Source organism: Polypterus senegalus, chromosome 17 (genome assembly GCF_016835505.1).
Source record: "Polypterus senegalus isolate Bchr_013 chromosome 17, ASM1683550v1, whole genome shotgun sequence".
Classification (NCBI taxonomy): Eukaryota; Metazoa; Chordata; class Cladistia; order Polypteriformes; family Polypteridae; genus Polypterus; species Polypterus senegalus.
The window spans coordinates 84,383,750-84,396,083 of NC_053170.1; the positions used below are offsets into that span (position 1 = coordinate 84,383,750).

Genomic DNA, 12,334 nt, shown 5'->3' on the forward strand with positions numbered 1-12,334 from the left:
ACCAATCCTGGGCAGGGTGCCAACCTACCGCAGGACACACACAAACACACCCACACACCAATCACACACTAGGGCCAATTCAGAATCGCCAATCCACCTAACCTGCATGTCTTTGGATTGTGGGAGGAAACCGGAGTGCCCGGAGGAAACCCACGCAGACACGGGGAGAACATGCAAACTCCACGCAGGGAGGACCCGGGAAGAGAACCCGGGTCCCCTAACTGCGAGGCAGCAATGCTACCACTGCGCCACCGTGCCGCCCCAATAAAATAAAAAAAAAAAACTGAAATACTTTTGACTGCAAATAAGTCTAAGATGGCTAGAATGGATTATTTTACATTAGTAGTTGATGATATTCATGTTCAGGCTTCAGCTGTAGTTAGAAGTCTGGAAGTTTCAATTGATTATTTCTGTCACTTGTAAATAAGTTAACAGAAACTTCCTTTTATCATTTAATGACTTCTGACTGACTTCAACTATCTTTGACCTTGGCAGATGCGGAGTGTTTAGCCCATGCATTTATTACATCTAGGCTAGACTACTTTAAAGTCTGACTCTACGGCCTTCCAAAGTTCATTCTAAATAAACTGCAGTATGTTCTGGACTCTGCTGCTAGGACTCTCACTTACACCAATGCCCTGGGAACATATTACGCCCAGTTTTCAGGGAACTATATTGGCTCCCTAATGAATCTTGTATTTATTACAAAATACTTCCATTAATTTAAAATGACCAAGCTATATTTTATTTCTGTGACCTTTTACACCTGTAAGTCCCCAACCGGCAATTCCATCAGCAGAAATCAGTCTACTACTTAGCTTACCTAAGACTAGGAAGAGTACAATGAGTGACAGAGGATTCTGTGTCTCAGTTCCATCATTGTGAAATGTGCTCCTCAGAAGCTCAGAGAAGTCAAGTCAATGCCAGTTTTTAAAAGTAGACTTAAAACTAATTTGTTTAATAAATCTTTGGTATAATCTGTTTTGTTATTCTTTTCTGGTTTCTTTTATGCAAAGAGAAGTCAATCAAAATGACACCTTTTACTGGCTAACTAAAAAGATAACAATATGCAAGCTTTCGAGGCAGCTCAGGTCCCTTCTTTAGGTCAGAGCTGCTTTGAAAGCTTGCATATTGTAATCTTTTTAGTTAGCTAGTGTTTTATCTTGGTAGAGTAATATATATATATTGCTCTACTGTCCCATATTGTATTATTAATATGTAGCCTTAGAATTACTAATCTCACAGACTTACCACTGTATATAACTTATCCCCACCTTCCCTTCTATATCTATAACAGCAGGCAATTAGATGTAATAAAAAGACAGGCAGGAGTTAAGTTACACATAAAATAATGTATTACTGATAATATTCATAAATAATAACAAAATGCAAAGTACATTTGAATATTGGCAACCATACAACCTGATCAAATGGTGATGTGTAATTCAGGTGGCATACAGACTTGCAGTTACTTAAAATGTCTCTAGTTAAGGCATCGTTGGTGCTCAGCTTTCAGCTGCATGTCTGTTCAATATGGCTGCTGAGCTGTGTGTGCTCTTCATTGTGTTGTCTTCATCATCACAGGTTAGCAAGAGAGGTGCTTCTTCATCATATGTTGGTTAGAGAGAGAGAATGCGGTTGAGCAAGTACATTTATAGGTTCTCTCCAATTCCTAGAACCAATAGGACATCATGGTACTTAAAGGCCTCTGAGACAAGCCAATTCCAAACAGCCATATCTCAGACCAATGGGAGAAATGGTATATTTTAATACCTGCAACCCCCCCAAGACCATATGTTAAGCTAATCTGGCTTTGTGTGGGAGATGAGACAAAGCCTTTAGCAAAGAAACATTCAAACTGGTTTAAGACATTCCCCTAAATCCTGTCATAAAATTACAAAGAGACAGTCGTAAAAAGGGGGGGCTAACACGAATACCTCTCACCACTTGGTTTGCCTAAATTATAAATAAAGACATACAAAACATTTATCAAGTTATATGCAAAATCCCACATCACAACAGCTAGTAAGAGTGTAATTTTGATTGACTTTTCATTGCATCCGTAATGGGTAGCAACACCCTACTACCCTACTACTACAGACATACATGGTCTCATTTTAATTATTTTGACTATTTTTGTTATGTTTTGTCCTTTATTCCTGGCCTTTGAAAGGCACGTTATAAACATATTATTATGTCACCCAATATTTTCTTTCATTTTGCAGTCCTAGTGAATCCAATACCAACTGCTGTGGAGAAGAGCATATCCCAGCAGCTCTGGCTGGCCACAAAGTTAAAATCAACCGTGGATATTGTACCAAACCACAAGGCATACTCATAATAATAAAGCCAAAGACAGATTTCTTTATCTTTTACGTCAGCTTTTCAAGCAATCAATTCAATAATTCCATTACCTCTGATTTGGGTCAACTATGCAATGCAGGCATTCTGTCCGATACTTATTTATTATCAAATAAATAAGTCTTCTCTTGACTCAGAAAGTCAGTAATACTCCAAAAGCTCAGTAAACATGTTGTGTTCCCTATATACATACAAGAAACAATGACGATTTTCTGAATTTTAGACTCCACACTGTCTGAAAGTCAATCTCTAAAACCTTTGTTAAACATACATTTCATTTTATATCTCTCACACTCTATAAAAACCTCTGTTGATGAGGCCTAATTAATTGTATTATTTATAACAGAAAATGTTTGGAGTATAACTAATACAATATGTATAAACCAATACTTACACTCCTCTGGTCCTTTTCTCTTCTCAATATCTCTCTACTCTCTACTGACAAACTGTTCTCCTGCCCATGGAAATGTCATCTCATGTACTTCTTTCATAAGATTGGATGGCCCTGCAGAGATTTCACTAAAGAATGATCAGTCAGAGGTGGTAGCTAGTTGACCAAGGTCTCAAGGACTGTGACCGTGTGTTACTATGTCTGTTATAACCAATCGTGAAACCCCAGGGGTTTATTTTCTTCAGGGATGGCACCAATTGCACTTTTCCTTTCCTCTCCTCTGTTGGCAATTGGCCATAGTCAAACAATGAATTAATGCCAGATATTCTTGGTTAATCAATTTCTACTTTCTTTTCTGTGTGTTTTAATAAATCTGTGTCTTCATATGTAGTAATTCTGCAATTAGCAATTTGTGAATTCTAAACGTATATTTTACCTGACAACTTGTCACAGCGCTCTGCGCTTGCACCCAGTAAAGAACGCAATACAAAAATAAATTGAATTGAAGACGGAAACCTGCATTTTACTCACGTACTCTCTAACTGCTATTACTACAAATAGATCTTAATGTGCTTTAGAACATCTTTCACTGTCTATCGTTGATCATTCTTTTCTTTTTTGCTGTACTTTTAAAATTCCCCAGGGTGCAGAACATTCTGACATTCTCCAGTCTTATTACTATAGTTGTTTTAAAATGTTAATTTGTGCGCGACGTTCAGATTTATACCGTAATCCTATAAAAAGACATGTACGCACCCATACGGGTGCCTCGAATGACACAATTTAAAAAGCCGCACGACTGCACGGACGGAGATTCGTTGTGGCGCCACCCGGATACCGGAAGTGGCGGACTAGTGGGCCACGTGATGCCATGGCGGCACTAAAGAGGTTTTGCTTGCCGCTGTTTCGAGGTGAGTGAGAGGCGGCTTGGGAAATGTCGAGATCAAAGAAACAGAAAAACAGTTTATGTAATGCTTCTAATGAGATGATGCTATTTATCTGTTCATATTTATCATCTGCGCTATTTTCTGTAAACTCTTGTGAGCGCCTCGGGATGCATTTCATTTAGAACTCTTGGAGTTCTGATTAGTCGACAAGGGGGTCTTGTTGAACGTGTGTGGTACACCCTCAGTAAACAGAGTCCTAGTAGCGGATACCTTGTGGAAAGCCTAAGCTGACATAGAGAGAATGTTAAAATTCCACACGGTTGTGACCGCATGAATAGATAAAAGATAAAAATGCAAACAGGTGTTAAGATAGAGTCGAACTACTATAGATATCCCTTCGCGTATGGCCGAAGTTAACCAACCTTTCGATCTGTAAAGTATAGTTTTGCAGCAGTGCCAAAGCGACTCAAGTTGAAAGACCATTTCAGGTTGCTGCTGTAGTAAGAATTTGGCTTATAAACAGCACCGAGGTGTGAAAAAGATGATGTCAACACTAAAAGATGGACGCCAAACTCGGATCCTGGAGGATCCTGCTGCAGCATTTCATCCCAGCCACTTTTTCCATTATTAACCAATTAATAATGATAATGGAACATTGTGTTGCCATTTTAATTGTTTCTTCTTTAACAAAGCAGCCAAACAATGACAGACGCAAAGCGTGTCACAAGATGACTGCGCTGAGATCTCATTTGCAACTGGGTCTTTCATACAGTCAGTCATTCGCTATATCAATATCTGTTTAAATGAAATATCTGAAAAGAGAAAAATGAAGGTCTGAGCAATACTGATCTGCTTTGGTCCATAATCAGATTAGGATCAGTTTTGTAAATTACTAGTGTGGCAGAATGAGAATGGTAACAAGCCATCAAATTAAAAAAATGTGTTTCATCAATTGCTAAATAGGAGATTAACTGTAGCGAAAATGGTGGCCCCCAAGGACTGTTTGAGACACCTGAGTTTGTCTTCTGCTGGCTTACTTTGTATCTCTTTATTATTTGACTTCCAGTTAAGGAAAAAAGCAATTAAGCAAGCCAATCATAATTAGAGAAGATGTATTAACTGAAATTAGGAACAGTAACTGGACACTAATTAAGAAATCCCTTTAACAAAAACCTGCCGCCACAGTAACTCTCTTGGACTAAAGGCACTGTAGCACTTTAGGAGGAGAAGCGCTGCAGAATATAGGAAAACGCTGTCACACGCATAGAGTACAGTGAAATTCTCATTTGCATGTCCAACCAATGTGCATTATATAGAATTACACAATGTATGACATTTGAGCTCCTATCTATTGTTAAAGAAAATGAGACTAATCATACAGGCCAAGTATATTTTCACAGACCGATCACGCAGTACACAATAGCTGCATATTTTTATACAACCCAGTTGGCTTAATTTAAGATCCATCCTTGACGATAATATATTTAACCTCATAGCTTGTATTTTCATTCTGCCACGTCAAGTCGCCCTTAGATTTTTCCTTTCCAAGGATATCATCCAAATGATTTGTGACCCAGAGCTTACTAATTCTTAACCATTCTCTTTTTTTGCAATTCATTTCTTTCCAAATATGTTACTAAAACAGGTATTTCATGATGAACATAGACTTTTTGCAAATAAGACTACGGTATGTGGTTCCTTTTGTCATTTGCACTTCATTGTTAATTGGCAGCTGGTTAAGAAAACGAGGCAATTCAAAAAGTGAATGCTTCTTCTTATAATCTTCAGAAGTGCAAAAATGTTGTTTGGAACAACAGCTGCTTCTGCAATAATTGGTTTGGCACCAAACAACTGCAGCCACTGTGCACCTCCATTACTGAACCTGCACCATGTCATGACCAAATCTACAACTGTTATGTGTTAAGTTATATAACAGAAATGTGAAGCCACTTATGGAATAATGGATGGATTTTTTTTACTCTTGTATTAGCAGGGCTAGACAAAGTAAATAAACGAACTACTGCTACGTATATGAAATAGGTAATACTCGTTTTAAAGGAATGTAAGTAAGCATAGTGACCTTAAAAACTCTCCAACTGATGCTTTCTTAGAAGCATTTGGCAGAATGGCTTGTCGCAATACCCATGTCAGAGCTATCATGTTTAGAAAGCAGTGGACCATCCATGCTTTTTCAAAATCTCCAGTGCATGGTGTATTGGGAGAGTTGCCCATTTCAGCTGCAGTGGGCACACAAGGCTAACCCTGGGCAGGGCATGCTTGCTCATACAGGGCCATACTGGACTCCTCATTAAGTGTAAGCTGTCTTTGGGAAGTTCTATATGGACATGGGGAGAACATGGAAACTGTGCAGGAGTTTGATTTGAGTCCAGGAGTCTGAACTTGTCAGGCAGGACCACCAAACGTACTACTCCTTGCTACACCATGCCACTGCAGTACACTTGTAATTTTACAATTTAAACGTTTAATGCCAGTGATAATCTTTTCCCTTTAATTATATAAAAGTGAACAAAATGTTAATTGGCATATGATATAGTAGTAAAAACAAAGATGTACAACTTTATCTTTTAAAATATAGTAGGTTAAAAAGGACCGGTACTTTTGATCTGTAGAAGTTCGAAATATTTTCCCTCATCTTTCCAGTAGGTGGTAGTAAAACATCATCGTATGTGAAGGATGATGAGGTTAGGAGCACACACTGATACAGTGCATTGCCGCACCCACCACACGACAAACCAACTCGGGATCCAGATTCGGACCCGAGTGCAGCTATACAACGGGTGATACCTCCGCACCACACTAGTTCAGACTGCCAGTAAAAGGGTTACGAGATTTAAATAGACAAAAAAAAGTTTTTACCAATTTGCTGAAGGCCACGTGTCCTGGGATTTTTGTTCTTTAAAAGAACTGCAGTAGTATCTGTGGTATGTCAAGAAATTACTCTACATGACCAAAGATAAGAGAAGTGAATTACAATTAGTTACAGTATAGTATACTGTATTAATAACATTTACCCCAATATAAATGTGTAGGTTATGATCTACTGTGTATACTTGTTGTGTATGCAGCTTTTTGTCTATTTTGGTTGATTTGTGTTTCTGCCTGGCATTTCTTCCGAGGTCAGAGCTAGCAGGGTAGAAGGTAGGTTGAGCCTCTGGTGCCAGTCCATTATAGGGCCCACTCACGCAAATGTCTTTTGCTATATAATACAGTTTTTAGCAAAACTATTTGCTACGAAGAGAAACATTTTGAAGGTTCTACAGCAGTGTTGTATTATGCATGTAGACCACTTTCTCTAGTACCTGGAAATATTTCTTACAGGGTGGTAGCATATATAGTGCCAGGAGACTTGGTGTAAATATGGTCTATTTAGAGTATTCAGATTGGTTTTTTTTTTTTTTGGATACTTCATTTTCTTCCTACATCCCCAAAGTATGCATGTCTAGCTAATTACCATCCCTCATCTGGCCTAGAATGAGTAGTGTGAGTGTGTGCTTTATTCAGGGTTGATTTGTGCAAACCCCTGCCCCGATCCTGAATTAGAATACAGGTATTTGGAAACAGATGAAATATTTCATAAATAAATGTAAGATGACAGAAAAATTACCCATCTTTCTGTCCTTTTTTTTTGGATAGACAATATTAGTGTCCTGGAAGTGTTGTCTTAAGGTGGAAACAAACCCTGGGTGAGGTGCCAGTCGCAGCCAAGCAAATGTTCATACTCACTTATACTGGGAATGTTCAGAGTTGACATTTAACCAGAACTACACGTCTTATGGATGAGGGTGGAAAACCTCACCAAAAAAAAACACCACCCAGACAAGGGGACAACTTAACAGGTTCCACAAAGGCCATGCCAGTGCTGAGATTTAATACCAGCACTCTGGGGTGCCAGACAGCAGTGCTAAACTACTGCACCATGATGCCACACTGTTGACAAAATATCAACCTGAAATGGGTTATTTTATAAATGATTACAAACTTTGCTTCTGGTCTTTAAAATTCCTAAAACAAAAGCTAAATTGTTGCAATTTCTTAGAATATATAGGTTTTACTACTAATACAAAGAATGCAGATGAAATTTTATTATACATTTTTATTTATATTGACATTTTTATTTATATTGCGCCTTTCCCATGCTCAAGGCACTTGCAGAATATAAGAAAGAACGGCAGGGTATACAGTATATAGCATTATACTAAACCAGATAAATAAATAAAGGAGATTACGACAGTAAATTCAGAGAAAGCCTAACAGACAACAGAATTGATTATAAAGCCCAACTTGCCTTGAACAAGCTATATCTTTCTAAGCCTGTTCATGGAGGTCATTTTTAATTTATATGTATTAACATTTTTTTTGTTCAATTTTATATGAATTGTTATGGCTTGAACTTTAGAATTGCCTACTAAAACATAAAAAGGAATACTGGAGATTGTGCAGAATGGATGGGATGAGAATCCATTATTTGGACTCTATAATCATAAGAAACAACACAGAAGTGAGGACCTTCTATGTTGCTCCTTTTATGCATCTCCTCACTCAGAAACAACAATACTAGAAGTTTACTTCAAGGAATGCAACTCCTTACAATAACATGTTAAGTTTTGAAGTACTTTTCTCTGCCAGAGCACCCAGTTATTACTGGACATGTTTTTTATTTTTTACAAGTATATGGCATGACAATGATATTCAGTATTACAGAAATCCTAAAATGCATATTTTACAAATGAAAGATTTAAATTCAATTTTCCTTCTTGTTTATTTAGGTCCTGGCTTGTTTCTCTGCCCCCAAGTCTTCTACTCCTTTAGACCGTGTCGTCAGTGTACGCTATGTCGACAGAACTGTATTTCATCTACCACCCTTGAGCATCGACCCTCTTCACAGACATGCTTTGACAACAATGAAGACCAGAACCAGGCTCCGCTTGATTCTCTCTACACGCCTGAGCAGCGTGCGATGATTCTGCATGTCCTGAACACCGCATCCGAGAGTGAGCTGGCAGCTGTGAAGCTGCTGCGGGGCCGCAAGGCAACCAACATTGTTGAATACCGAGGCAAACATGGCCCCTTCCTTGACCTGAACAGTGTCCTTAGTGTTCCCCTGCTGAAGCACAAAACGACAGCTATTGTGTTCAGCTCTATCCTGAGCCCTTCTTCAGTACCAGCAAGGAAAGTGTCCAAAGGAATAGCTGTGAAGTTCATCAAGCCCGAGGTGGACAGAGAAATACTAAAGGCAAGTAAGTCATTGCAAATGTGTGTGATGAACAAGAGCAAATATTCTTGCAGGGGTAAAATGAAGCACTTTCACGACACATACCACTGCTTGAGACTTTGCTTTGAAAACCAGGTGACTTGAGATCAGCATGTATGCATTAAACCTCTTTATATAAGAAGAAAACTTTTTTTTTTGGGTAATCTGTTTTTGTCTTATTTTAAATGTCTTCAGAGTGCAGAGAGCATAGTGTCGATAGTGTATGGCACGAATAGGATTGCATGGGCTCACATGGATCACAAGTGTGTAGTCCAGGATTGGCAAGAAGCAGAGTGCCCAGCATTCATGAGGGGTACCTACCTGGCTGCAGTGTATTTGGAGGATGTAAGTTGCATCTATCGTATTGTTTAAACTTTTTCAATGTCTTGGCTTAACAGTTTAATAAATTCCTTGTTGAAAAATAACGTTAACAGATATGATCTAAACCTCAATTTACTTCATTTTTGTGTGCTTTCTATCTACACAAAGTGTTATAAGCAGTAACGGGACAAGACTTGAATGAAATGAACTTCATTGGAAGAAGAGTGAGAGGGTAGATCTCAGTTAACACAAGATTATAGTTCTGTTCTTAACAACAGAACAATTTTCTTTACATGAGTGAGACTTTTTACATTCACTGATGCCTGGGAAGTAATTTGTTAATATACACTGCTGAAAAACAAAAAAGGGAACACTTAATCATCACCGTCTAACATCAAGTCAGTGAAGCTTCAGGGATATCGGACTGTCCACTTAGGAAGCATAAGTGATTGTGAATCAACATTACCTTCTTTGGTGCAAATGAAAGTGACAAGAGGTGCACTGCAGAGGCAACAGCAAGACAACCCCCCCCCCAAAATGAAATAGTTTTGTAGGTGGTGGCAACATACCATTGCTCTCTCTTTATCCTTCCTGACTGATTCTTTTCTAGTTTTGCATTTTGCCAGCGTCCTGGTAGCATGATGTGGTACCTACTGCTGATTCAGATTGTAAAGGTAATTCGGCTTCTCCAGGGTGGCACATCCATAAATGACATCACAAAGTTTGCTGTGTCTCCCAGCACAGTCTCAAGAGCATAAAGAAGATAGCAGGATACGGGTCTTTACACGAGGAGAGCTAGACCGGGCCATAAAAGGGTATCAACCAAGCAGCAGGACCTGTATCTGCTCCTCTGAGTGAGGATGAACAAGGAGTACAGCCTTACAAAGTTACCTCTTGCTAGCTACAGGTGTGTGTTTTTCTGACCAAATTGTCACAAACAGACTTCATGAGGATGGGTGGCAGGAGGGCCCAATGTTCTCTAGTGGGCCCTGTGCTCACAGCCCATTACTGTGCAGCTTGATGGGCATTTGTCAGAGCATATCCTTTAGAGGGTTACTGCACATGCTAGGCTACAGTATCCTGACTGCTGTTAGGTACCAGGATGAAATCCTTAGAGCCATTATCAGACCTTGCGCTGCTGTAGTGGGTCCTGGGTTCCTCCTGGTGAAGGACAAAGCCCGGCCTGATATGGCCAGAGTGTAAATAGGCATCGGTGCCTTCATCATCCAGAACCTGCCTAGACTGCCCTGCACGTTTCCCCAGACATGAATCCAATTGAGAACCGCTGGCACATTACATACCGGTGCATTCGATGGCGTCAAGTAGCACCACAGACTGTCCAGAAGCTCACTGGTGCCCTGATTCAGGTCTGGGAGGAGATACCCCAAAGGCACCATCCACCATCTCATCAGGAGCATGCCCAGACATTGGCGGGAGTTCATATAGGCACGTGAAGGCCATACACACTACTGACTCGTATTATGAGTTGCCATGATGAAACTGACGTAAGTTGGGTCAGCCTGTGATTTCAGTTTTTGACTTGGATTTTCAGTGTGATCTTGAATCCAGCCCTCAATGGGTTGATGATTTTTGTCTCCACTGACCATTGTTACATCATTTTGTTCTCATTACATTACATCATATTAATCAGTAAAAAAATTTCACTTTTATATTTCATTTGAAATTCAATGTATGATTTAAGTCTTCCCTTCATTTTGTGAGTAGTGTAAATTCTAAAATAAAGCTTCCTCTTTCGCAGGTCAGTACAGAGATAAAGTCAACAGTGTTTGTAACGTGAGTGTGTAGGGCAATCTTTAACCCCCTTTACGTGTTACATTACATGATTAAGTATACAGTACTGACATCAACTTTAATGTTCTAAGACATGTAATGGATGTGGTCTTTAATTGGTGTGCATCACATTCATGAGAGGTGATTACTAAACAGCAGTTAGTCTCAGTGTAGTCTGACATCTGATGATCATGTATATCATCACTTTTTCTGCATAATATATAATATTTTGGTTTTCTGCAGTTTTTGTCGATTCAAAGCTAAAAATTGCCAATATGGTGCATTTATAAATGACATGCAATGTGACACCATTTTTGCCTAATACCCAATTCACGTTACAGGTACAGCATTTAAAAGCCTGTTTTAATTTGCTTGTCTTTATTTTAATTTTTTTTTTGGTAGATTTCTGCTGTCGCATCCAGGATTCCACAAGCAGATTTGTATATTCTGGAGAAAAGTGCACTTTCTCTTCAAAACACCAACTTGTTTCCCATTATGCTACACCTGCGTACAGTTGAAGCAATGCTCTTAACTCTGTTGGCTGCTAGGTTCAAAGAGGAGAACTACCCAAGGGTACTGAACATGCAGCGTACTAGTGTTGGCAAGCATTTTGGTCTCATGGTGGGGGAATCGAGAACAAGTGGAATCACACTATTGCAGCAGATGTTGTGCGACTCTGTAATACAGAAACACTCAAGGGTATATTTTCTTAAGGATATGGTGGTGCGCTATAAGAATATGTTTCAGCCAGGTGCAAGAAAGCGAAGGGAGGAGATGTGTGATGCTTTACTACAGGCTATAGCATTTTATGAATTACTGTCCAGCACCTAATATTTAAGGTGTGAATTATGTGAAAGGATGTACAAGACGTGTGCTATTCGTGTGGGTGATCACAGTATGTGGATAGATAAAACACCAGTTAGAATTCTTCATGCACAGTATTTTCAAACCCCTTTTTTCTTATTACAGCTCACTATTTGAGATATGAAACCATTTTCTGGACTTTGGCTTTTTTTTTTTTTGAGGGATTAAATACTTCTCAAAACATTCTACAAGGTTACATGAAAACCATTATGCAATAATTAAAAAGGATTTTTGATCTAAGCATTTGCATGGAAAATTTTTATGGTCCTAACATTGTGGTTGGAAACATACAAAATGCATTTATAGATCTTAAATTATAGGTTAGTATGGTAGAATAAACATGCATATGGAGACAGTACCTACCACACTCAAATTTTGGATATTGTTGAGCAAAAAAATTAAATATGGTTGTAATTAAAAATACAAAAGAAGAATTCTAACAACCAT

The 12,334-nt window shown here is 38.8% G+C and overlaps 1 protein-coding gene across 1 annotated transcript; it reads left to right on the forward strand.

Annotated features, from left to right (window-relative positions):
- Window positions 1–3,503: 3,503 nt before the first annotated feature.
- Window positions 3,504–12,270, forward strand: tefm (transcription elongation factor, mitochondrial). Its single transcript, XM_039740787.1, has 4 exons — window positions 3,504–3,663; window positions 8,427–8,893; window positions 9,107–9,256; window positions 11,426–12,270. Exons 1-4 carry the CDS (start codon window positions 3,624–3,626, stop codon window positions 11,852–11,854), a joined length of 1,086 nt encoding a protein of 361 aa, XP_039596721.1. The 5' UTR covers window positions 3,504–3,623; the 3' UTR covers window positions 11,855–12,270.
- The last annotated feature ends 64 nt before the right edge of the window (window positions 12,271–12,334 follow it).

What these genes read in the sequence shown, in the direction of transcription:
- tefm (XM_039740787.1), top strand. Translation starts at nt 3,624, where the DNA reads ATGGCGGCACTAAAGAGGTTTTGCTTGCCGCTGTTTCGAG. An exon ending in TTGCTTGCCGCTGTTTCGAG is followed by an intron (nt 3,664 to 8,426) that starts GTGAGTGAGAGG and finishes TTGTTTATTTAG; the next exon opens with GTCCTGGCTTGTTTCTCTGC. An exon ending in CTGCAGTGTATTTGGAGGAT is followed by an intron (nt 9,257 to 11,425) that starts GTAAGTTGCATC and finishes TTTTTTTGGTAG; the next exon opens with ATTTCTGCTGTCGCATCCAG.